The following is a 26,287-nucleotide window of genomic DNA, read 5'->3' as shown; positions in this document are numbered from 1 at the left end:
CCAGTGCAGGCCGCCAAAAGAATCAACAACGTGAAGAACAGACTGAAGAGACGCATCTTTTTGACTAAGTAAAAATGTGCTGCGTTTGCGACGACTACCCAAAGACTTTTGACGTCTGGAATGGCCACAGTTGTCAAAGTTATGGAAGGCGATCCGAGCGAAAGGAAGACGAGAAAGTGAAACGCCCTTGGCGCTGTTGTGTGAAAGTTACAAGATTCTTTTTTCTAAACATTTTCCTTTGACCACAGTAAAAGACGCATCTGTTTTGAGAAATCGTGGCAGGAAGGGACCAGATGGCCTTTTATTAAAACTCTTGACATCATCCACTACTTTCTCTTTTGAACCGCACCGTTGCGTTGCAAAAATTAATTTTTATTTATTAGACGCAAGTGTCCAACTGTCCATTCAAATATTTGCCCAAGAATTATGAACTTCTTTTATTTTCCTAAGGATCTTTAATAAAGCGCGATGATTCTTTATTTAGTCTGCTGGGGAGAAGTTTGTAGTTGTTATATAAAGTTATTATCTTCTACTTTATATTTGGTCGTATTTGGTTACTTCTTACATTTCTTGTCTTTGTACGTTCGTTCGTTTTGTTCGTTGTTTACTTGTTTCCGTCTCGATTATCAGCTGACAATTTTACTTCCCGGAAGAAGAACTTTTTTTTTTAATATTTATTTAAAGTTTTCTCTAGTTGATGAGGTACAGTCATAATTCTGTTTAACTATTATATTTATTTGCTATTTTGTTTTGGCCGAGAAGTACGTGGTTTACGCAACTGAATATCATAACAAAATATTGGCCAATTAATTATTTTAAGTTTTTTTTTATATGATCACCGCCATGAGGTTACTGTTTACTCCATCAATTGGTTTCGTCTGCAGTGCAAACCAAAAGTTCGACATTATCATAGACTGTGTGCTGAGTACTCAGTTTACATGTTAAAGTTTAAACCATTCAACTCTTTAGTAACTAATATTAGTGAGATGTGAATTGTAAAGATTGACGTCGACGTAATCAGTGAAATCATTGAGCCCTAAAAAGATCGTGAATGGCCGAACCTGGCACCTCTGCGTGAGGGATGAAATTTATTACCTCTGACATTGAAGACCAAACGAACGTCATCAAAGTAAGAAGAATCTTCATTTAATTAACTAAACACAACATGGCTCAATTCAAATGTTGGTCTCTTAACATTTTGGTCTTTCGTAACTGACAATTTTCGTCTTTTTTTTTACACCGATGGCGTGTCCTTCCATTCCTTGCGGGATTAACCGTGAAATTCACATTTTTTATTTAAATGAAACAAAAATGTTTTTGTTATTTTTTGCAACATTTGTTACATTTTGCAACGTTTCAGCATTTCTGATTGCAATTTCCAGCTGCGATCAGCAATCAATTTTTTTTTTTTTTTTTATAGAAGAATCAAATCCAGTCCCCTGCCCATGATTTTGCAGATAGACGCGTGTATTTGCGTTCAGCAATTCACAACTATAATGAGCATGAAACTGTGAAAAAAATCTGAAAAACTTTCAATCCGTTATCGAATTAGAAGCGAATTAATTTTCTCTAAAATTTCTGGTCCTGTATTTAGTAAATCTGGCAATCAAAATCGGTTTTTTAATGGTCACGTACTCACGTCTACATTTTTACAGTTAGAAACTTTAAAATTTGTTTGAGCATTTTTCTGGACGAGTGCACAACTGAAATGTAAATTTATCTGAAAAAAAATTTCAAAATTAAAATCCGTAAAAGAATTAGGGGCGAATGTATTTTCTAACATTTCAATGCCTTTCGCTTTTTACAAATCTGACAATCAAAATTTTTTTTAAATTCAATAATAATTTTTAACGTCTAGAGTTTTGCAGATAGAATTTTGAAACTTGGTTAGTGTATTCAGCAAGTGTAATTGCATCCAAAGTTCAATTTAGATAAAGAAATGTCCGCTCCTTAATGAATTAAGAGTCGAATGAATTATCTTCCCTTCCCCCTTAAAATTCTCCTCCCCAAATTTTCGTGTCGACGTTCATTTTATTTTTCGGTTCGTGATCGCCGATGAAGTTGAACCTCAAAGTGACGCGACAATTTCCTCCTCCAACATGAAACCCGTGAAATGGGTCAAGTGGTGATTCATACTCAGGTCATACAAATACGAGTCTGAACCAGAATAAGAAATCTCCACCCAGACTCGATCGCCTTTTTTCAAGTTGAGCGTTGACTGTTGGGTAAACGGACTATATTGATCAACGGTGCCGTTTTCCTCTTTAACAAAACTCATTCCGATTCGATTCCCGTTCAAATAAAGAAAAGAATAAAACCAAGCCGGTGGTGAATCATTGAGATGCCCCACTCCCGCGAAAGAGAAGAAATAAATTCCCGGTCGCGGCGCCGTGAATTTCCCCGACGTCAAATCCATGGCATCTCCCTCGTTCACCAGCGCCAAATCGAACGGTATTGGAGTGTTAGTTGTGTTAAAATCAGAATTTCTCTGGACGTAGAAATGGACGGGCGCCGATTTGACGTCGGCGTATCCGATCCATTTCTGTTTGTCTGTAAACAAAACCAATTAGACAAACAATAACAAGCAAAAATAGCACACGTCGTACCATTTTGATTGGAAAAAAAGTTGCAGTAGACCATTTCCATCTTCTTTGATCCTTTTACCAAAAAGAATCCGTTGATTCTTTGTCCCATTCGCTCCATATCCGCACACGAGGTTGGCATCCGACCAATGTCAACTAATTCACTCGTTGGGGCTGTTAAAAATAATTTGATTTACAATTTTATTTATCGTATATTGTAAACAAACTTTAAGTTTATCATTTTACCATATAATTTTGTTGTCAAATTGGCAATGATCGCATTTGTACTCGACGTTGTTGAGGCCAAATGATTTGTTGTGGTTTCCAAAAGATTCAAAGTTGCTGAACCATTTCATTCGGTTATATTATAAAAAACTTTTAATTTTTATTTAAATATAAAGATATTACCGCCCAGTTCTTTTCTCAGATTTTCTTCGGTAGCTTTTAGCTCGTTATCTAACCGTTGCGAATTTGCTACTCAGTTACAGAAACAAAATTAATAAAAATTATAAAATTCAAACTAAATTGCGGATTTTATTAGACAAAACCAAAATTCCGAATAATGTCATTTTACCGTTTAATTTTCTCGCCTGATCATCTACGGTGGATTTCGTTTGACTCAATTCGTTCCTAGTTGAGGTCAATAATGTTTTGGTGGCATCCAACTCTTTTTGGGTAATTTCCAACTTTTGTTGTACCACTGTAAAATTCATATTAAACTTTAGTCGTAATTTAATTTCATGTTAGCGATTTAGAAATTAATTTAATTAATTAATTAGAAGAATACTAAATTTAATTTTGGTTATCACACAAAATGAAGTCCCGATGTTAAATGTTAAAAAACTCGTGCAAAAAAAAGAAAGAATCTCGTTCACAATAATTTGAAATTACCTGCGAGATTTTCTTCAGTGACTTTAATTTTATCTGAAAACATCTGTGAGATTGCTGCAAATTCCTTTTTAGTTTCTGTAATTAGAAAAATATTTTGTTTTTAATTCTTTTAAATCTGTAAAAACCTTTTAGTCAAAAGAATTAATATGCAGTTTCAACTTCTACAGCTTAATTAATTCATTTTTCTGAATATTACCTTCCCTAATGGCGATTAGCTCTTTCGAAAATTTAGCTTCGAGATTTGCCATTGTTTCTAAAAATATTTTAATGTAAATTTTTTATGTTAGGGCCATTTCATTCGCGAATAGAATTTTGATAATGAATCCGAATGAATTTATTGAAGTACCTTTGTTGTCTTGTGCTTGCAATTTATTTTCTTCAGATATAACCCCATCATTGACACAATCATCTAGAAATTCAAAAATTAAATTAATTTTTTTGTCTATCCAATTTAAAAAAAAAAATCAGCGCACCGTCGTTGAGTTTAGGATTAAATTCAAGTTGCAAATGTTCAAATTGTTTAGGAAATTCGAGCATTTGAATCTCTACTCGACCGCAATCTTCCCATCTCGGGCAGATCAATTTAAACCTGAGTGATTGCTGATTTTCATACGGGAGCCACTCGTTAGTCAGTGAGAAATCAGCAGATTGCACTTTGCTGGTCAGCCTGACACTGTCGAAAGGAAAGACTTTCACGTGACTGGGCTCGATCTGTTGACTGAGGAGCTGGGAAAGATGCTGGGTCACATTTTTTTTTACTTCTTGATTCCAGATGCGAAAAGCGACACTAAGAGTTCCATGGTCGCTCGTTTGATTGTTAATAGAAACGACATGCAGGTGATTTAGCAGAGCCATCGGCGAGTGGAAATAGATTTTCTTGTTGTTTGAAGTTGTTTGACTGTCGTAAATATTGACACAAACAGATTCAAATTGCACGGAGGAAATTTTAATCGACGGTTTATCCTCGCGAGGCTCAGACGAGGCGGGATCGGTTAAAGGATCGGGCGATTCCGAAGAAGCTAAACTTGTCAAACAAAGAATCGACGCAACTATCAGTTTCCACGACAACCAAATTCCCATCTGTAAATTTAAAATTTACCAAGTAACACGACAGTTTATTGATAAAACAATACTGATTTGTTTAATAATTTATTTTTTTTGTTGTTCCATTTTTACTACCTTTGAAACAGAACTCGGATCTTTCGATGTGCTTCTGTGAAGAGCAGCTGAAGATGTGACGGTATGAACTGAAGGCCAGCAAATTTAACACGAAGTTTTGTGATGCGTCAGTCTTAACCGAAACGATTTCTTTTCCAGCTGTCTCGTTCGTGCACAGCAAAGTCTTATCACGACCATTTGCCAGCGCCTGAGGGAAATGAAACCTCACGGCCAAAACCACGACTTATTCCTACCCACTAATCAACCCACATCCCATGTTTCAAAGAACTGCATTGCCACAAGGTTAACGTTCTACGATAGCCTTGCAAACAACGTAAAACCCCAAACAAAATTATCGACGCCATAAAAATATTTTAGTAGTACGAATCAACAACCGACACAAGTTAAGTTGCGGAACTGTACATTGAAAAACACATAATAATGACAAGTTAATCCGTAAGTACAGCAGATAATTTTAAAATTAATTTAGTTTATTTTTTTCTTTTCTAATAAGTTAGGTTAGGCTATTGCAGCAAATATTTGCAGCTACAAAAAAATTACTGTAAAATCTCTTTAATAATCTCGTCATTAGAAATTGGGGCAGCTGATTGGTGACGTCCGAGGCAGATCCGGTTACGGAATTATTATGCAGACTGCTGCATTCTCCTCATGGCCACCTCCTAATGCCGACTGGCCAGCTGGTTCCAATTGTAGAATAAATAAGTCTCTGTCTGACTTTATTTCGTTGTGTTGGAAAACGGCTCAAATATTCCGATCAAAGATTGGGAAACCGTCAAACCGGGAACAAATTTACACTGGATTTATGCAATTGCTTCGGTGTTGGAAGTGTTTAGAGCAGCGTGGCCACGATGTATCGCCGACAAGTAAATCACGACCAAGATCACATATCCGCTAAACGATTTGGCCCAGTGGTGGCTGAATTTTTGTTCAGACGGACGAGTTGCAGTTAAGTGATCGAACAATACGCATTATAAGGTAATTAAGGCAAGAAATTTTCCTTTAGTCCTTTGCTATCCGATTTTGTGATAAACCAAAGTGGCGCTTTTTCCTGTCACTTCCGAGAACGAAGCCTTGGTATAAACCGCGTGTAAATTAGCTGTCGCCCCATGACGACTAAATCATTTTTTCGGCATTTTTCCCCCTTCACTTAAATTTTTGTCTAGAATTATCTATTAGCGAGTCTCGGTCGTTTCCGCTAATACTGTGCCAATCCTATGCTGGCTGGTGTTGTGAACGATGAAACAATGTCATGGATGAAGAAACCTCGTTGTGCGGACTTCCGGATCGTATTTTACCGGAAGGTTCTTCCACTTGGCGGAAGCGCAATATCGACATTAATAATAATCGCAGTTGTTGCATCGGATCGAACAATACGCATTATAAGGTAGTGACTTATAGTTATAATTTCCTTATTCTTCCAGTCTTTTGGTCTGCTGTGCAGCGGAATTCCCTGTCCGTGTCAAAAAGATTGCGGCGCTGCTAGGGGGGGGGGGAGGGACGGGACTTTTTCTTCGATTTCCCAATCTCACAGCGCAATGGACATTCCAAACTCGACGACGAATAAGGGAAAAATGATAGTCGTTCCGTGTGTGTCGTTCCAGCGTTCAAAAGGTTAGAGACAAGGAGACCCCAGTCGATTAGACGAATTGTGACCTGCTGGATCGGTGGTGGTGGTGGTGGCAGTTTGTTGGCCGGCAGCAGCAGCTTCAAAGACGGCTTTGTTTTTCAGGTCATGAATAATGGAGTAGGTGCAGAGTCCACTGGCCGTGATGGCCTCGTTGTCTTCCAGCGATTCCACATAAAAAGACGACGGCCAAAAGAAAATTATCCGAAAAAAACAAAAAAAAAAAGGAAAAACAAAGTGGAAAAATGAATCGACTTGAGTTAAGTGATACAGTAAATTCAAATTTAAAAAAAAAAGAGAAAAGCCCGCCAAATACAAATGACGATAAAAAATTAAAAATTAAACTCAAGCCATTCGGTTTAGCTAAATGAAATAGTTCCGCTCGAAAGAAAAGATGTGACGTGTCGAAAGGAAAACATGGGCCAATGAGATGCGCTGGAAACGGTCGTGTTCCGCTCGATCGCCTTGCCCAGTTTTGTGTTGAATTGAGACAAGTTCTTCTTGTATATGAGCTCTGCTTTGTTGCACACGGCAAACAACCGAAAATGAATCATCCGCCCATTTTCTTTTCTCACACAGATTTTGATTGCGTTTTTTGTTAGAATTTTTGGTGTGTTTTCTTCTTGGAAACCTTCTGCTGGGCTAGGGCTACTCAATTTCAATAGGGGGGCAAATCTCCCATCGTTCCTCGCTCAACTGTGTTTTATTTTATTTTTTTTCTATTTTAACATTTTTGGGGGTTTGATGATTAAAGATGACGTAGACTATTTTGGTTTCGATTTAATTTAATAATGATAATAATCAATTAATTCTTTTAATAAGTTAAGATCGATATTGATTTGCTTAAGGCAAGATTGATGCCACAAGCAGGATTGATCCGATTAGCCGAAAGAAGATCTGCCGTTCCTGTCAACCGCTGTCAACCGCTGCTCTGTCTCGGAATCGGATGGGTTTGCTTTCATTCATTCTACTTCAACTTACAGACTTGGCCGAGTCGTTCTCGCCTTGGGATCCACATTGATATTTGTGGAATAAATATTAAGAAGATTGAGGACAAAATGAACTTGCGATGGCATTCTCTGACGTAACTATGAGACATACGATTTTTTTAAATTGCGATGCGAGTCCCCAGTGTCACATCTCACAGTATTTTAATCAAAATTGCTGGAGGTCAATAAAAATGTCCCGTTAGCAATAAAAAGAAAAAGAAATAAGAAAACTAGTTTTTTTTCTGTTTTCCACTCAGTTTCAAAAATTGATTCAAATTGTAAAAAAAACCTTTTTAAGTTTTTATAACTCAGGTTCAAATTATATCGAGATTTTATCAAATACAGAGTTCTCAATTTCTCACCAGTTTTCCCTTTTCCACTTCCAAAGAATGGAAGAATTCAATTTTTCTTATTTAATTCTTAAAATTTTTCTGAGCAGTATTAGATAATAGGAATGAACTTCTGACAACAGTTATTCACATTTACCAAAGACTATTTTGGCAAACATTTATTATGCAGAGTCGAGCTTCATGAATTGGCATCACTGCTTCCCATTGAATTCGTCTGTTGAAAGTTGATCAGTCAGTCTGTCAGTGTCGCAGACTCACAGTCCGAGTTGATTACAGAAATATTGTTAATTGCTTCAATCGACGTAGTCAGAGGAATAAGTTCATCACCATTAAGCCCTTAGAGACCGTGAATTACCACTCCTGGCACTTTGGCAAGATGTAGAAAATTCCACTCACCTGAGCCAACACCACGACATTCATCAAAGTAAAGGCAGCAGGTAAGAACTTTTTGTACCTGTCTCGAATTGTAATTTCAATTGCGAATTGTCGACTGATCACGTGCCACAATTCGCATCAGCAATATATCGTTCAATTAGCTTTTACGACATGATTAAATTAAAATTGAAAAGTTGGCCATTCATTTTTTTTTTTTTTAAACGGCCGTTGCTTTTCGTCATTTTCACACCGTGCGAATAGATGGCGCGTCTGTCCATTTTTTCATGCGGTGTACGGCGGGTGAAATTCAAATTTTGTAAATTGAAACCGAAAAAGTGAAACGCAATTACGGAATTACCAAAGATAAACGAGATACTTAGGCACTAAAAGAGTTTCTTTCTCGTGATGATTTTATTTGATTTCAAGCTGCGACAAGAAAACAAATTGAGAAATTTTTTGGAGGATTCACGTCCCCCGCCTTTTATTTTTACAGATAAACAAGCGAATTTGTGTTCAGCTATGCGTGTGGTTTAGCTATGTTTAATTTTAAAATTGTTTTTGAAAAATTCCAAAACGTAAATGAATTCGAGGCGAATGAATTATGTCCCATTTCTAGTCCACCCTCTAAATTGTAAATGTGGCAATATAAAACCGGTTTTCTTCTTATCACGTCCACATTTTTACAGATAGAAAATTGAAAATTTCTGTGTGAATTAAAAATGTCTAGTTGCATCCACATTTTAATTTTCGTCAAGAAATTCCCACTCCTCTACGAATTGGATTTGATTTGTTTCTTCTTCCCTATTTTTTTTAGTCCCGAAATTTTTTGTTTTTGTTTTTAAATATATAAGCGTTTCAGCTTTAATTTTAATGTGATTTCAAGCTGCGATCGGCAATCAAATTGAAGTTTAAATTTTTGGGGAAGGGGGATTAATCAAATTCAAATCCCTGCCCTTGATTTTGCAGATAGACGCGTGAATTTGCGTTCAGCCATGCACAACTATAATGAGCAAAGAACTGTGAAGAAATTTCGAAAAATTTCCAATACGTTAACGAATTAGAAGCAAATGAATTTTCTCCCATTTCTTATCTAACGCGCCTTTTATAAATCTGACAATCAAAATTGGTTTTTTACTTGCCACGCCCACATTTTTACAGGTAGACAATTGCAATTTAGTGTGTGCATTACAAATATCTATTAGTTGCATCTTCTGTTCAATTTTCGTAAAGATATTTTTACTCCTTCACGAATTGGAGTCGAACGAATTTTCTCCCCTTCCTTTATTTTTCTCATCCTGCGACCGTGAGAAGTAAATAATTAAAATTTATGTAAATAAAATTGAAATAGTAAAAACTTCCTTAAATATGAATGATGTGTAGTTGCATCGTGTTCTTGTTAATTCCAAGAGAAATTTAAAAATTAAAAATAAAATCAATTTTTATATCTGGCAATCAAAATTAGTTTTTCATGTTCCCTGCCTTTATTTTTAGAGTTAGAAAAGCGAATTTTTCTGGACGAGTGCAGAAACGAAATTTGAATTGATCTGTAAAAGAATTTTTGGGAAAATACCAAACCGTAAACGAATTAGAGGCGAATGAATTTTCTCCCATTTTAAGGCCTCCCGTTTATTGTCAATCTGGCAATCAAAATTGGTTTTTTGTTCATAACGTCTAGAGTTTTGCAGATAGATTTTTGAAATTCGGTTTGTGTATTCACTAAATGTATTTGCATCCACAGTTCAATTTTGGTACAGAAATTCTTACCCCTAAATGAATTAGAGTCAAATCAATTTTCTTCTCTCCCCCCCCCCCCCTTTAAATTCTCTTCCTCCAAAGTTTCGTGTCGACATTAAACGGATTGATCTCGGATTTGGAATTGGATCGAAAATGTTTCGTGTCGCCGATGAAGGTGATCCTCAAAGGGACGCGACAATTTCCTCCTCCAACATGAAACCCGTGAAATGGGTCCGGTGGCCGCCGTCTTCCAAATACGAGTCTGAAACAGTGTACCAAATCTCGATCCAAACTCGATCGCCTTTTTTCAAGTTCAACGTCGACTGGAGGGTCAACGGATTCCATTGATCAACGGGGCCTTTATACTCTGTAACATCACTCGCCCCGATTAGATTCCCGTTCAAATAAAGACAAGAATTAAACTGAACAGAAGATGAAGATTCAAGACGCGCAACTCCCGTGAAAGAGAAAAAATAAATTCCCGGTCGTGGTGCCGTGAATATCCCCGACGTCAAATTCATGGCATTTCCCTCGTTCGCCAACGCCAACTCGAACGGAATTGGAGTTTCTGTTTTGTTAAATGGAGAATTTCTCTGGACGTAGAAATGGACGGGCGCCGATTTGACGTCGACGTATCCGATCCATTTCTGGTTGTCTGTAAACAAAAAGATTTAGCTGAACTTAGATGAACAAATGATATAAAAACACGTCGTACCATTTTGATTAGGATAAAAGTCACAGTAAATCATTTCCATCTTCTTTGATCCTTTTACCAAAAAGAATCCGCTCAGTTTATGTCCCATTTGCTGCAGATCCCAACAGGAGGTTGGCATTTTACCAATGTCGACTATTTCGCTCGTTCGGGCTTTCAAAAAGGAAATTTTTCTTTTCTGTCTTAGAAATAAAAATGTTTAATTATTCAATTTTACCATTTAATTTGGTTGTCAAATCCGCAACGGCCGACTTGGTGCTGCTCAATTCCGTTCTCGTTGAGGCCAAATTTGTTTTTGCAGTTTCCAAATCATTTGAAGTTGCTGAACCAATTCGTTCGATCATATTAAAACAAGTTAGTAAATTAAAAGAAAATTTATTATATACCTGCAAGTAATTTTCTCATAATTTCTTCGGCAGTTTTTAGTTCGTAACTAAATCGTTGCGAATTCGCTGCACAAACAGAAAACAAAATGAATTTCGTTTCTTTTCCAGTCGTTGCGATAATTGAAGGGGGGACGATAATTTAAATATGGACATATATATTTTTATATTTAAATTGGGACGATAATTTAATTGTTCAGTATATAATGAAATAACGATTAGTTAGAAACTCTATAGATTTAATTTCTCTCTTATGAAATTTTTTCCAATTAATTTTACCTTTTAATTCAGTCGCCAAATCCGCAACGGCGAACTTTGTGCTGTTCAATTCCGTTCTCGTTGAAGCCAAATTTGTTTTTGCAGTTTCCAAATCATTTGAGGTTGCTGAACCATTTAATTCAATTAAAATATAAAGAATTGCAAATAGGATTTTAAACAGTTAACTTGTACCTCTCAGATCTCTTGTAAGTTTTTCTTCAGTGACTTTTAGATCTTGACGTAATTGGTTTGAATTCACTACACAATCCAAGAAAACAAAATTTAATTGATACAATTTTTCTCAATTTCGTTCAATATTCGTAAGATTTACTTTTGAGCTCAGTTGAAATATTCCCGGCAGTTATTTTTGTCTCCGCCAATTCTTTTTCGGTCGCTAAATTTATTGAAAATGTTTTACCTTCCGGTTTTTATGGATTTTATCTGATTTTTAATTTTAAAAAAGATAAAATACCCTTTAATTTGAAAGATAAACCATCGAAATTTTTGGTTAAATCAGCTCTCGTTGTCACCAACTCCTTTTTAGTCTCTGTATTAATAAAAACACAATCAAATGGAATATTGTAAGGCATTACGAGATTGTAGATTGCAATAATAAAAATTATTTTGAATTGGGTGACTTGAAAAAAATTTTCTTGTAAAATTTTTTTTCAGTGCAGCGATTAAATACCATTTAATTGGGCAGATAAATTATTGACGTTGGCCTTTGTTTTCTCCAACTCCTTTTTAGTCCCTGCACAACACAACATTTAAATGCAGTTTTCGCCAAATCATAGTACGGTAAATAATTTAAAATACCTTCTAATTCATTAGATAAATCGCTCTTTGCATTTCTCAGTTCGTTATTCGTCTTTACCAAGTTGTTCACAGTTGTAGTTAAGAGCTCAGTAGTGGCTGAAATTCAATTCCAATAATAAAATTTAAATAAAATTTATTTATTTTGCAAAATTTACTTCTAAAACCTTTAAGTTCCTCCTTTAAATTGTTCCATTCGTCGGTGACAGTCAATTCTGCGTGTTCTACAAATTTGATTGGCGCCGATAGTTCAGCGGTTGTGTAACGGACACGGACGTTGCGATCTTTAAACGATTGAGAGTCGCGGAATTTTCCCAAATTGATTCTGCTGAGTTGAATTGGTTTTGGAATAAATTTTTCTCCGTCCCATTGGACGTGATTTCTACTTTCTTGTAATAATTTTTCAACGTCTTCCTTTACAATTTCTACCCGCCGGGAACTATCGGAATCGTTTGACAATTTCCCTGAAATGACTGAACTTATTCTGTCCGCGTTAGCCCAACTGTTTGAGTCGTAATTGTGTTGGATTCTTTCTTTGTTGTCCATTTTCCTGTCATATTCATCTGAATTTTTCTTTGCACTTTCCTTCCTTTCGTTTTGCTGATCGGTATTGTGCATGTGACTATTATTGGTCGCAATGTTAACGCCGTCATCAGAGCCGACGCCATCGACGGTGATATCAGTGTCATCTCTGCTGGTTGTCGATTTGTCATCGCGAGTTTGATTGCGACTAAATTGTTCTTGATCAGTTGCTTGTGATCTTCTATTTTCATTTTCATTTGCATCTTTCGATTCATTTTCGCGAAGAATTTGTTCCGCTCGTCTTTTCTCCGCGTCTTTATTACTCGAAGTTAATTTTTCTTCTATTTCCGCTTGTTTCTCCGCTTTTTGAAACATATCCGCCAATTTCTTTTGAATTTCCCTGTCCAGTTTGTTGAGAATTTCATTTAAAGTTTTTGTCGTCTTGTCCGGCCGATAATTGTCGTCATTCCAGAAAACAGAGTCCCACATCTTGACGCTTTGCTCTTTGATGGTCGTCCTGGACGTGACAAGCAAATCTTTTAAAATATTTGAAATTTGAGATTCCGTATTAGGCGACCCGACCTCGTAGTCGTCAAATGTGTCCATTCGGATGTTGGTGGCCGTTTCCGCCAACATTTTTTTCTCGTCATTGGCCGTTAGAAAAATTTCTTTTTTGTCTTCAAATTTCTGTAAAAGAGTCGAGACCATTTGACCGGAAGTGACGCTGTCAATGCTGATGGTCGTCTGTTTGGTTTGCGACGTCTGCGATGACAAACTGTACAAGAGTTTGAAATGGTCTAAATGTTTGGGATCGGATCGCATTTGATCGGCCAGTTCGTCGCAGATTTTCTGGTCATAACACGAAAAGGAAAACCAAAGGGTTTTGCTTCTCTCAAATTTCTTCCATAATGAAGATAGAAAATAATCAGCTGTGGGTATTTCACTGGCGAGAATGACCTTCTCCAAGGGAATGACTCTCACTTGATTAGATTTGATTTGATGACCGACGATTTCGTTTAAATGTTTGACCACTTCATTTTGGACTTTGTCGTTCCACATTTCTATGCGGAATCTCATCTCTGGCTGTTTCGTAAATTTATTGTAAGTACTAATGGCACTTGAGTGGTCCAGCAGGGCCAGAGGAGAGTAGAAATATTTTTTCTGGCTGTCAGTTGATTTTTGGTTATTGGCGTGTTCGTAAATCTCAACGAGAAAGTTGCCGTACTCCATGGAACTCAAAGGTTCCGGTGAGATTTGCAGTTTCGCCAAAGAAGCGCCGGGGTTATTGTCTGACTGGCAATTACAGCAAACGGCCAAAAAAGCCAAAATGATGGCGAGGATATTCATTGGGATCGTAGTCATTTTTTAGTTAAAACTTATCTCCGGGGGGGGGGGGGGGAGGGGGAATTGTTTTTATAATCGCAATAATTTAAAAAAATATAAATTTTCGAAGTTAATTTCGTAAACAAATAAAACAGGGGTCTACCTTATAAATGATCAATTATAAGTTGGCACAGCAGATAAACTTGACGATATTTGCTAGAAATATTGACACGTCTGTTGATGTGTAAGTTTGAAACTGAATAGAAATTCGTAAAAAATTTAAAATTGGGAATGAAATGAAGGAAGAAATTTGGGTTTTTCCGAGGGTTTTCGGGTTTTCCCATTCGCGCGAATAAAGTCCAACGTCGTGTAGCTACTAAAACAGAAATGTCATCTGATATTTCCGCCAAGGTTTTATAAACACAACATCCTGCGTATACCAAAAAAATATATAAATATTAGATATCATTAGATTAATCTCGAACGCTTACAAAAAATAAAAATCCGTTTGGTACAGGACGTTCTTTGATCTGGCACCCACCGCTGCGCTGCATTTTCGATAGCAGTTGTCGCACAATTTCCCGGCCTATTTGAAACAAACGGCCCACAGCAGCATTCTTCACTCAACTTTCATCAGTCGGCTAGGCCACTATAGAGTTGGCTAACGTCCAAAGTTGCCAGTTTTATTTAAGCGTCAAAAAACGTTTGGACCCGAACTATTGCTGACTCTTGCATGGCGGCTTACGGAGTTTCGCCGGTGTCATTCTTAGTTTAATTTTTCCCATCTCAGTCGTCTTTAGTTGCTATTCTTAATTAGATAACTACATTCCTTAGTTATATCAGGTAACCTTTTAAGATTTATTTCACCTCGATAGTCATTGTAGTTCATTTATTATTAATTTTTAAGTAAAAGGTTTCTTCCTTCGTCTCTTCTTTCCATTCTTCCCTTGAGGCAGGAAATGGCGATATCTTTTCGTAAACACGGTAGGGACGTTTACAAAAAATTTATTAAGTAATTTTGAAGTTGTTTTCGAAAAATTCCAAACCGTATAAATGAATTAGAGGCGAATGAATATTCTCCCATTTCTAGTCCACTTGCAGTTTGTAACTGTGGCAATCAAATTTTGTTTTCTTCTTATCACGTCCACATTTTTACAATTTTTTTTTTATTTTTTTTTTTTATTTTTACATTTTTAATTTTGGCAAAATTTATTGCCAACACGACTGTTGAGTTTTGAGTTCATTTCATTCAACATATTCCCGGCCGTGAATTCGATTCTGCTAATCGTTTGCATTTATATATATATTTATTTTTTTTTCAGTATTTCAAGAATACCAAATTAATTTGGTAGATAAATCATTTTTTTTTTGTCGGAACTGCCCGTAACTGGATCGCATTTTATTGGCCAATTTGTCGCAGATTCGTCACCTTATTGTTGTAAATGCTTACGACACCTGAGTGGCCAATAGCGCAAGCCCAAGAAGTTGGGGTTGTCTGATTGGCATTAACCGCAAACGGTCATACGGCGAGTGGCGAGGATGCAGTTTATTGGGATCGTAACTATTTTCAGTTTGGGATTTGTTTTGTTTTGTTTGTTTTTTTCGGGGGGGGGGGGGGGGAATTTTTTTTTTGTAATTGCGACAATTGAAAAATCAAGTTTTTGAAATCAATTCCACAGAAAAATTTAACGGGCTTACCTTATATAGATGACAAAAAGCACAGGTATACTATACACTTTAGATGATATTCACTTAATTTTTTTATTGGTTTTATTGACACGACTGTGGACTTACAAGTTTGAAACTAAATTGGGACTTGGGACAGAAATATTAAGGCAGATTCAATGGAATGGTGTTTTTGCGAATAAAGTTCATACTTGAGAGTTGAAGATAAAACAGAAATGTCATCTGATATTCCCGCCAAGGTTTTATAAACAGAACATCCCGAGTACACAAACAGATTCTCGATTCTTTTAAAAACGATAGACCAAAACAAATAAAATATAAAGCTAAGATATTAGAGAAATCTTGAACGCTGCATATATTTCACATTGAAATGAGTTTGGTAAGCTGACACCCACCAACCGCGTGATTATAGGCGACGCCCTTTGCAGTGAGACAAGCCTTTATTTTTTCTCTGAAACCTTCGACTATTGATGCCGGTGAACAGAAGAGAAATTTGCACAGCTAAAATTCTCAAAAGACGCGGGAACATGAATGTATCAAATGTTCTAAATATTTTCAATTATGATTTACTATGATTCCTTCGTCTGGGTCCATCGCTTGCTGGAGTTGTAGGACAAGTTTACCGCGCTGCATCTGACTTAATCCATCCATCCAGCAGTTAAGAAACCCTGACGGATTGGTATAGGCGATTGTATAGCATCTAGCGGAGAAATTCTTTACTGCCCATCTGCCATTGCCATTCATCGTCTGCTACTTAATGATTTCTTCATTTCTTGCGCCAGCAAGGTGTGCTGTGTGCAATGTGCATTTCTATGTGATCTATTTGCTTATAAACGTGAGTCTCTTGAGAGAATGCAAATTTTAGTGTTTTATCGGAATATACATCATCTACAATTACAAATAAAACACAAGTCAGGTCAGGTAATGATTTCTTTGCATCACGCCATATTTTCCTTGATTTCCTATCAATGGTTTCGAATTGATTTTTATCTTTTAAGGATGGGATTTCGTTTTCAAAGTAATCACTAAAATGTGTTTGTAGGGATCTATTTTACATGTCATTGTAAGGATCTTCTATCACTTCTGCCTGAAGGGAGGAAATGCTTTACGTTTTCCTGCACACACATTGTGTAGGAAAGAAGAAGTTGGCTAATAGTTTACTTAATATTTCTCTCGCAACCAACAGTGGGAAAAAGGCTTTTGTTATTCAAAAGTTGAATTGTAAACAATCAAAATCGGTTTTACCCTGTTGCGTCCCTGGGCTGCCACAGCCGATCTTTTCTTTCTTTTCTTTTTAGAAGAAGAATTTAGTGATGGCTGGAGCCGAGCGGAGGACGACAACCTTCACTTTGGTCGGACTGGCTCTCATGGGCGTCCAATTCGGAGCTCTGGCCCGTCTCACATGGTGGGAATACAGCTGGGACATTATGGAGCCCATCACGTACTTTGTCACCTACGGAACGTCCATGGCTTGCTTCGCCTATTACGTCCTCACTAAGCAGGTACAGGATTTGACCCAGTTATCATTTTTGGGATAATCGATTCATACTTAATGTCATTGGGAATAGGAGTACATTCTGCCCGAAGTTCGTGACCGCGAGTACTTGCTGCAGTTCCATAAGAGAGCCAAGAAGGTGGGCATGAACGTGGCCGAGTACAATCGACTCCAGGAGAGCCTCGCCCAGGTTGAAAACGATTTGAAGCGGCTGCGGGATCCCCTGCGCGTTCACCATCCGCCAGCCGGCGCCAAACTCTTCGATCCATCGGCGGCCGCTATGGGCTCCTCTTCCGACCTCGTGTCGACGAGCCTCTGGAATCGAACTCAACTCCGTCTACAAAATCTTCTACGGACTTCCAAACAACCTTAACATTTTCAACCAGAACAAAAACGAACAAAACGAAAATGAGAAAACAAAAATCATGACGCAACAAAACAATTACAGGTTCAATTTCCTTCGATTAGGTACATTATTATTACAAATTACCCCCCTCCCTCCCTAATCTTTTACTTAACGCAGTATTGTTAATCATGTTCATTAGCGTTTATATAGGTGCTGAACTGTGCTGAACATTGTTCTTTCTACTACATTTCTCTCTTATAACAAAAAACAAGAAAATTAGTTTTTGGTTTAGCTATTTTTTCGGTAGAGTCGATTTGTCATTGCTCCTCCTCCTCCTTCCATACCGAAATAATGATTGTTATTATTATTACTCTTACTAACTATATTATACCTTTCATCTTCTTCCTTCTTTCTTTTCCTTTTTGACGATTATAATTCAGCTGTGATACACAATCCATGAATGATGATCAATCCCGTCATATTTTTCTTTTCTTTTCTCCCTGTGATTTTATTGTTATTATTTATTCCGGATCGGAATAATCTCATCTGTCGCCAGTCTCACGGCTCCTATTATTCAAGACAGTGACCGACGAGTGTGTGTATCTGCATCCTCGTCTTTCTTTCTCCCGATACACAATAGAGGATCTAGGGAATATCCAGCGTCTACCCCACAAACAGTTTCATTCGTGTGTAATCACGTCGTCGCCGTGTGTGTGGGAAAAAAGAACGAAGAAGTAAAGAATGGGGCAAAGAAGGGATTTGTTTGCCTTGCAATAACGGGGTATACGGTTTGTACATTTTGTGTCGAGTTTCTTTGAGTTGTTTCCCCATTGCCAGCGGATAGAATAGATGTTTGTAGACTACTACAGCTATATCCCCGGCTGTATTATACATAAATGCATACTCAAATAGAGTATGTCGTGTATAGTTTAGCCGAGGATGTGAACGTGACATCTTTTCAGGGTCCCAGTTCTTTTTATATTTCTTTTTCTTTTCTGTTCGCCGCGGCTCATCACAATGAGACGCGTGTCTCATCAACCCCCAGCCAAAGGGACCCCAAGTAGCTCTCAGAGAGAACTTGTTAGTAGCCATCATCACATGCGATCACGGTGACGTTTCCTTTTTGTTATGTTTTTTGACAGGAAAGATCCCGAAAGGCGTAAAAAACGAGTTGAACAATGTTCGTTATAATGTCGCACGTTGATTTATAGTCGGCAATTTCATTTCAAAGGAATTGAAGGGCGAATTTCAAATGAGAAACATGTCAGAAAGGTCTGTGCAGTCGAGCCGAGCCGCCATGTTGGCTATTAAATAGCCCCGACGACGAGATGATGAGGACGATATAATTGCATAAGTTTTCGCCCAGTCAGCAGCAACGAGACGAGCTTCATCATCAAGAAGAATCGAGAAGAATAAAAAATGCATCCAGATGATGTGGTAATTATGCGACGGGCGACCGAAGTGGCTGCCAATTTCTTATCCAATTTCATTTCGTCGAGAGTGGAAGATGAGGTGAAACGCCGGGATTTCGTCGTCTGCTTGGAGCAATTGCTGTCCAGTCGTTTGGAACATCATTGGTATCCGGCGCATCCGAGCCGAGGGCAAGCTTACCGCTGCATCCGACTCAATCCATCCAGCGGTCGAGAAGCTCTGATTGAGACGGCCGTCATCGTGGCCGGTCTGACTGACGCCGACATTCAACTGCCCTTGGAACTGACCGTCTGGATCGATCCCGACAGCGTGGCCTACCGATTCGGCGAGAATGACGGATCGCATTGTACTCTGCTATCCTTCGACGATCAATTCGAGCCTTTGAATAATAATAAGACGACGACGACGACTCCTCAAACAGCAATAAAAGGAGACGGACGAGAGTGCCGGGCATGTCAGATTGTTTTCCAGCAGCACAGTTGTTGTGCTCCATGTCCGGCATTGTCTCATAGTACAACTTATATCGAGCAATTTAGATGCCAGGGCTGATTGATCTCGTCCGCTTTGTCTGAGATGCTCATACGACAGCACAATAATATATGTGTATGTATATCTTTTCCCTGTGTAAGTTGAGGCTATTCAAATGCCAATTGTGTCAATATTCTTTCTCGCTTGCGCAACAACTGCCACAAATAAAATTTCCAGTACAATAAATTGTTAGTTTATTATCTTTAATTTATTTCATAGAATTTCCTTGACAATTTTTATTTTCTGAATATTTTCGTAAATGAAAATGTATCGATTGATTGCAGTCTGGCAACGTCCAACCTGTCGTCTGCAGACGAACAACAACAAGTTAACAAGTAGAATGTCGTGTCGTGCATGGTGGTGGTGCTAATTTTTTCTTACAAATTCTGTCACCAATGTTGTGGTAATCTTTTACTACTTTTAGACAAGATTTTGTACGTAAGTGTGTTTTACGTATTAATGCTGCATCGAACTAATAAGGCAAAGTACAGACGTATCAAAAGATTTTGCTGAAACACCGAGTTCGTCCAGTTTCATCTAGAATTACTTCCCAGTGCACTTTCAAGGTAAACTGAACCTTTCGTGGTCCTTGTCAACTTTCCGTCCTGTCCCCCTTCGATTTCATGTGCCAATAGAAAACCACCGAAATCGTCCAAATTAGAGATTTCTCTGAACTGCTATTTCATGGATGACGAACAATATTGTTTGTGTCTCTCATCGAGTACAATGTCGGATATGTTATATTGGCAGCTGCCTGAATATTCTATATGAATCAGCAAGGTATCCGAAATGTTTGTTTTTTACTCTTTTTCGTCGAAGTCAAAGTGATTTTACGATGGTACTCCCTAGACGTGACTATTTTTATTGCACAGCATTCAAATCAAATTGCAACAGATAAGCGTCGATCCGTAGGGAATAAAAGCATTTCATTCTCGCCTTTATTTGATTTGATTTAATTTTAAGCTGCGACAGGGAAACAAATTGAGACATTTAAATTTTTTGGAGGAAAATCTGACAATCAATATGATTTTTCACGTCTCCTGCCCTTTATTTTTACAGATTGGCACGCAAATTTGTGTTCAGACATGCACAACTGTGTTGTGATTGTAACCTTGAAAAGATTCTGAAAAAATTCCGATCCGTAAGTGAATTACAGGCGAATGAATTTTCTCCCATTTCTAGTCCACCCTCTATATTGTAAATTTGGCAATTAAATTTGGTTTTTTGTTTGTTGCGTCTACCTTTTTACCGATAGAAAGTTGAAAAATTGTTTTTGCATTAAAAATGCTTAGTTGCATATACTGATTTATTTTCGTAAATAAATTCCCATCTCTTAACGAATTGGAGTCGATCGAATTTCCTCCCAATTTTTGTATTCCCATCCCATCCTGCGACCGTGAGAAGGAAATAATTCAAATGATTAAAATAGTGAAAAACTTTATTAGAGATAAATGAGATGTGTAGACGCATAATTTTCGTGTTAATTTCAATCGAAATTTTAAAATATCTAAATAAAATGAATATTTAGATCTGGCAATCAAAAAGAAATTTTCACGTCCCCTGCCCTTATTTTTAGAGATAGAAAAGCGAATTTTTCTGGACGAGTGCACAACTGAAATGTTAATTCATCAGTAAAATAATTATTTGAAAATTCCGATCCGTAAGTGAATTATGCGAGAAGGAATTTTCTCCCATTTCAAGGTCTCCCGCATTTTGTAAATTTGGCAATCGAAATTTGTTTTTTGCTTGTGACGTCTACATTTTTTAAGATAGAAGTTTCAAACTTAGTATGGGTATTCAGTAAGTGTAATTGCATCCACAGTCAAATTTTGGTGAAGAAATGCCCACCCCTTAATGAATAAGAGTCGATCAAATTATTTCCTCTTTCCCCTAAAAAATCCTTCTCTCAAAATTTCGTGGTCGACATTAAACAAAAATGTTCATGTCGAAAATGTTTCGTGTCGCTAATGAAATTGAACCTCAAAGGGACGCGGCAATTTCCTCGTCCAACATGAAACCCGTGAAATGGGTCTGGCGGTTAGCAGGTCTGTCATACAAATACGAGGATGAATTATCAGAATAAGAAATCTCCACCCAGACTCGATCGCCTTTTTTCAAGTTCAGCGTCGACTGGAGGGTCAACGGATTATATTGATTAACGGGGCCGTAATACTCGTCAATTAAACTCGACCCGATTCGATTCCTGTTCAAATAAAGATGAGAATAAAAATAAGCAGAATCTGAAGATTCAAGACGCGCAACTCCCGTGAAAGAGAAAAAATAAATTCCCGGTCGCGGCGCCGTGAATTTCCCCGATGTCAAATCCATGGCGTTTCCCTCGTTCACCACCGCCAACTCGAACGGAATCGGAGTCAATTTTATGTAAAAATCATTATTTCTCTGGACGTAGAAATGGACGGGCGCCGATTTTACGTCGACGTATCCGATCCAATTTTGCTTGTCTGTACAAACAAAAGAATGAGACAAACAATAACCAGGAAACATGAACAAGAAGACGTACCATTTTGATTAGCCAAAAAGTCGCAGTAAATCATTTCCATCTTCTTTGATCCTTTGACAGAAAAGAATCCGCTCAGTTTATGTCCCGTCCGCTGTAGATCATCGCACGAGGTTGGCATTCGGCCAATGTCAACTAATTCACTCGTTTGGGCTGTTAAAAAAAATTTGATTTACAATTTACTTAAATTTAATTTACAATTTGATTAATCGTATATTGTAAACAGACTTTAAGTTTATCATTTTACCGTTCAATATGGTCGTCAAATCCAAGGTCAAATCATCGACGGTGGATTTCGTTTGACTCAATTCGATCCTAGTTGAGGTCAATAATGTTTTGGTGGCATCCAACTCTTTTTGGGTAATTTCCAACTTCTGTTGTACCTCTGTAAAATTCATATTAGACTTTAGTCGTAATTCGGTTTTATATTATTGATTTAATTAATTAATTAGAAGAACAATAAATTTAATTTTGGTTATCGCACAAAATGAAGTCCCGCTGTGGAATGTTAAAGAAAAAGGAAAAACTCTTTCACGATAATTTGAAATTACCTGCTAGATTTTCTTCAGTGACTTTTATTTTACCTGAAAACATAAAGTTAATAACATTAATTAATTAATTTGAAGAATACTAAATTTAATTTTGGTTATCATTCAAAATGAAGCCGCGCTGTGGAATGTTAAAAAACTCGCGCAAGAAAAAGGAAAAACTCTTTCACAATAATTTGAAATTACCTGCGAGATTTTCTTCAGTGACTTTTATTTTATCTGAAAACATCTGTGAGATTGCTGCAAATTCCTTTTTAGTTTCTGAAATTCAAAAAATATTTTGTTTTAATTCTTTTAAATCTGTAAAAACCTTTTAGTTTAAAGAATTCATATGCAGTTTTAACTTCTAAAACTTAATTAATAAATTTTGATTAGATTACCTTCCCTAATGGCGATTAGCTCTTTCGCAAAATTGACTTCGAGATTTGCCATTGTTTCTAAAAATATTTTAATGTAAATTTTTTATGTTAGGGCCATTTCATTCGCGAATAGAATTGTGATAATGAATCAGAATGAATCCATTTTTAATACCTTTGTTGTCTTGTGCTGGCAATTTATTTTCTTCAGATATTACCCCATCATCATTGACACAATCATCTAGAAATTCAAAAATTAAATTAAACTTTTTTTTGTTTATCCAATTTAAAAAAATTCAGCGCACCGTCGTTCAATTTACGATCAAATTCAAGTTGCAAATGTTCAAATTGCTTAGGAAATTCGAGCATTTGAGTCTTCACTCGACCGCAATCTTTCCGTGTCGGGCAGATCAAGGTAAACCTGAGTGACGGCTGATTGTCATACAGGCGCCACTCATTAGTCAGTGAGAAATCAGGAGATTGCACTTTGCTGGTCAGCCTGACACTGTCGAAAGGAAGGACTTTCACGTGACTGGGCTCGATCTGTTGACTGAGGAGCTGGGAAAGGTGTTGGACCACTTTGTTTCTGACTTCTTGATTCCAAATTGTAAAACTGACACTGAGAATTCCCTGTGTGACCGTTTGATTGTGAATGGAAACGACATTCTTGTGATTTAGCAGAGCCATCGGCGAGTAGAAATAGATTTTCTTGTTGTTTGAAGTTATTTGACTGTCGTAAATGTTGACACAAACAGACTCGAATTGCACGGAGGAAATTTTAATCGGCGGTTTATCCTCGCGAGGCTCAGACGAGGCGGGATCGGTTATAGGATCGGGTGATTCCGAAGAAGCTAAACTTGTCAGAAAAAGAATCGACGCAACTTTCAGTTTCCATGACAAACAAATTCCCATCTGTAAATGACATTTGAAATTTACGAAATAACATAACAGTTTATTGATAAAACAATAATGATTTGTTTAATAATTGAATTTATTTTTGTTTCATTTTTACAACCTTTGAAACAGAACTCGGATCTCTCGATGTGCTTCGGTGAAGAGCAGCTGAAGGTGTTACGGTATGAACTGAAGGTAAAATGGGACACGAAGTTTTGTGTTGCGTTATTCTTAACAGAAACTATTTCTTTTCCAGCTGTCTCGTTCGTGCACAGCAAAGTCTCATCACGGCCATCCGCCAGCGCCTGAGGAAAATGAAACCTGAAACGAAATTAAACCTACCAGTTCACTGATCACATCCCATCTCCAAAAGGAAGAACTGCATTGCCACAAGGTTAACGTTCTACGATAGCCTTGCAAACAACGTAAAACCCCAAACAAAATTATCGACGTCATGAAAATATTTTAGTAGTACGAATCAACAACCGACTCAAGTTAAGTTGCGGAACTGTACATTGAAAAACACATAATAAGGACAAGTTAATCCGTAAGTACAGCAGAGATTTTTTTAATTAATTTAGTATGTTATTTTCTTTTTTAATAAATTAGGTTAGGCTATTGCAGCAAATATTTGCAGCTACAAAAAAATTACTGTAAAGTCTCTTTAATTATCTGTTCATTAGAAATTGGGGCAGCTGATTGGTGACGTCCGAGGCAGATCCGGTTACGGAATTATTATGCAGACTGCTGCATTCTCTACATGGCCACCTCCTAATGCCGACGGGCCAGCTGGTTCCAAGTGAAGAATAAATAAGTCTCTGTCTGACTTTATTTTGTTGTGTTGGAAAACGGCTCAAATATTCCGATCAAAGATTGGGAAACCGCCAAACCGGGAACAAATTTACACTGGATTTATGCAATTGCTTCGGTGTTGGAAGTGTTTAGAGCAGCGTGGACACGATGTATCGCCGACAAGTAAATCACGACCAAGATCACATATCCGCTAAACGATTTGGCCCAGTGGTGGCTGAATTTTTGTTCAGACGGACGAGTTGCAGTTAAGTGATCGAACAATACGCATTATAAGGTAATTAAGGTAAGAAATTTTCCTTTAGTCCTTTTCTGTCCGATTTTGTGGTAAACCAAAGTGGCGCTGTTTCCTGTCACTTCCGAGAACGAAGCCTTGGTATGAACGGCGTGTGTAAATTAGCTGTCGCCCCATGAAGACTAAATCATTTTTCCCCCCTTCACTTTCAATTTTTGTCTAGAATTATCTATTAGCGTGTCTCGGCCGTTTCCGCTGATACTGTGGCAATGACATGAATGAGGAAACCTCGTTACGGACATCCGGATTGTATTTTACCGGAAGGTTCTTCCACTTGGCGGAAGCGCAACATTAACATTAATTATAGTTGCAGTTGTGGCATCGGATCGAACAATACGCATTACAAGGTAGTGACTTATAATAGTATGATTTCCTTATTCTTCCAGTGTCCTCATCTGTCAATTATTTAAGTGCTACCAGAGTGATGCTACGTCAAATTACTTTGACTCAGTCGAGAAACGAGAGAGTACGCAGTTGAGAAGACCAACTTAAAAATCCTGAAGGGTGATGGCTGAAACTGTAGAATAAATTATATTGATCACATCCTACTTCAATCACAGCCCCAATCGTTTAAGGTAATAATTAGTAACAAAGCACAAACCATTTTATTTGACAACTTTTTAAAATTTTATTAATGAGCTTCAAATTCTTTTGCCTCAAATGTGATTCTGAACGCGAAGACACCTTAGGATTCCGATAAACTCGGATAAATTCGCACTGATTCATCTGGATGGAGCCAACTCAGCCGCAGTCTTTTAAGGTATAAGTTGTACTAGTACAAACCGTTTTAATTAAAAACTTTTTAAAATTTTAACAATGAGCCTCTTAGGATTCCGATAAATTCCCACCGAATCATCTGGATGTCCTATCCAGGTCACACATGGGGCCCTATTTAAGCAAAGGATGTCACAATGGACACGGTACATCGTCCATAACCCAAAAAGAATTGGATTAACAAAAAGGTGCACAGCATACAAACGCATTTGATTTGTTATGTAAAGAAGTCAATGTACTACCGACAATCTTAAAGTCTTGAAGGTTTAAAAACGTATGAATCCTTTTAGATTGGTTAATTTTTAATTTCTTATAATAATCTTTGAACAATTTTGTTAACAATCTAAACATTTTTCTAGCTGATTGCAAACTGCATGAACGCACACAAGTTGAGGCGGAGGCCACAGCTATAAAGACGCGGTGAGGAAGCCAAATCAATATAGTGTGATAAAAAAAAGCCATTGATTTCTTGATTGTCGATTTTGACAGCAGTAACATGTCGAATAGCAGCTCAAAGAAGAGTCAGAAGAACCATCTACTTCCGATACATCAGCAACCAACGGCGCAAGACTGATGCCACAAGCAGGATTGATCCCATACGCCGAAAGAAGATCTGCCGATCCTGTCAACCGCTGCTCGCCGCTGCTCTCAAAATCGGATGAGTTTGCAGCTAATAATTCTACTTCAACTTAAAAGACTTGGTCAAGACGTCAGACTTAATCAGAACCCTGACGGATTGGTGATTGGTATAGGCGATTGTATAGCATCTAGCGGAGAAATTCTTTACTACTTATCTGCCATTGCCATTCATCGTCTGCTACTTAGTGACTTCTTGTCTTCTTCGTTTCTCGCGCCAGCAAGGTGTGCAATG

At 37.5% G+C, this 26,287-nt stretch overlaps 3 protein-coding genes, 1 long non-coding RNA gene and 1 pseudogene across 9 annotated transcripts in view; 2 read left to right on the top strand and 3 right to left on the bottom strand.

Moving 5' to 3' along the window:
- The window catches only part of LOC124316145, a 411,551-nt gene that overhangs the window by 125,534 nt on the left and 259,730 nt on the right, over positions 1-26,287 (bottom strand). Inside the window, exon 10 of the transcript XR_006911820.1 lies at positions 21,154-21,183. The gene's annotated coding sequence lies outside the window, so the exon portion shown is untranslated. The remainder of the gene's footprint in view (positions 1-21,153; positions 21,184-26,287) is intronic.
- Positions 812-26,029, top strand: LOC124316637. 5 transcript variants are annotated; one of them, XR_006911893.1, is made up of 10 exons: positions 23,510-23,557; positions 23,670-23,732; positions 23,794-23,931; positions 24,010-24,084; positions 24,221-24,734; positions 25,094-25,217; positions 25,323-25,402; positions 25,472-25,690; positions 25,776-25,836; positions 25,906-26,029. It is a non-coding gene; the product is annotated as an uncharacterized LOC124316637 (long non-coding RNA). The 5 variants fall into 5 exon arrangements; XR_006911892.1 differs by having other exon boundaries at positions 24,007-24,084; XR_006911890.1 differs by lacking the exon at positions 23,510-23,557 and adding an exon at positions 812-1,129 and having other exon boundaries at positions 23,794-24,084.
- LOC124316133 lies at positions 1,872-14,033 on the bottom strand. 2 transcript variants are annotated; one of them, XM_046781884.1, is made up of 13 exons: positions 12,058-14,033; positions 11,894-11,989; positions 11,766-11,828; positions 11,550-11,624; positions 11,409-11,471; positions 11,270-11,335; positions 11,099-11,203; positions 10,823-10,888; positions 10,656-10,758; positions 2,991-3,058; positions 2,829-2,924; positions 2,607-2,756; positions 1,872-2,550 (listed from the first exon to the last, which is right to left on the bottom strand). In XM_046781884.1, the coding sequence occupies exons 1-13, from the start codon at positions 13,772-13,774 to the stop codon at positions 2,069-2,071; spliced, it is 3,150 nt and encodes a 1,049-aa protein (XP_046637840.1). In that variant the 5' UTR covers positions 13,775-14,033; the 3' UTR covers positions 1,872-2,068. The 2 variants fall into 2 exon arrangements, with proteins under 2 accessions (XP_046637840.1, XP_046637841.1); XM_046781885.1 differs by lacking the exons at positions 2,607-2,756; positions 2,829-2,924; positions 2,991-3,058; positions 10,823-10,888; positions 11,099-11,203 and adding an exon at positions 10,440-10,589 and having other exon boundaries at positions 10,654-10,758.
- On the top strand, positions 16,718-17,729 carry LOC124316566 (calcium uniporter protein, mitochondrial-like). Its single transcript, XM_046782579.1, has 2 exons — positions 16,718-16,923; positions 16,990-17,729. Exons 1-2 carry the CDS (start codon positions 16,735-16,737, stop codon positions 17,287-17,289), a joined length of 489 nt encoding a protein of 162 aa, XP_046638535.1. The 5' UTR covers positions 16,718-16,734; the 3' UTR covers positions 17,290-17,729.
- Positions 20,642-23,993, bottom strand: LOC124316196 (annotated as a pseudogene).

This window comes from Daphnia pulicaria, chromosome 12 (genome assembly GCF_021234035.1).
Source record: "Daphnia pulicaria isolate SC F1-1A chromosome 12, SC_F0-13Bv2, whole genome shotgun sequence".
Classification (NCBI taxonomy): Eukaryota; Metazoa; Arthropoda; class Branchiopoda; order Diplostraca; family Daphniidae; genus Daphnia; species Daphnia pulicaria.
The sequence above is the reverse complement of the archived record's forward strand: the minus strand, read 5'-3'. Positions and strand labels throughout refer to the sequence as shown.

Bases quoted from the DNA above. Each gene is read 5' to 3' on its own strand.
- LOC124316133 (XM_046781884.1), bottom strand. From the start codon at position 13,774: ATGACTACGATCCCAATGAATATCCTCGCCATCATTTTGGCTTTTTTG. The intron at 11,990-12,057 runs GTTTTAGAAGTA...ATTGAATTTCAG, and splicing joins TTTAAAGGAGGAACTTAAAG to CCACTACTGAGCTCTTAACT. The intron at 11,625-11,765 runs GTATTTAATCGC...TTATTAATACAG, and splicing joins TTTATCTGCCCAATTAAATG to AGACTAAAAAGGAGTTGGTG.
- LOC124316566 (XM_046782579.1), top strand. From the start codon at position 16,735: ATGGCTGGAGCCGAGCGGAGGACGACAACCTTCACTTTGGTCGGACTG. The intron at 16,924-16,989 runs GTACAGGATTTG...CATTGGGAATAG, and splicing joins ATTACGTCCTCACTAAGCAG to GAGTACATTCTGCCCGAAGT.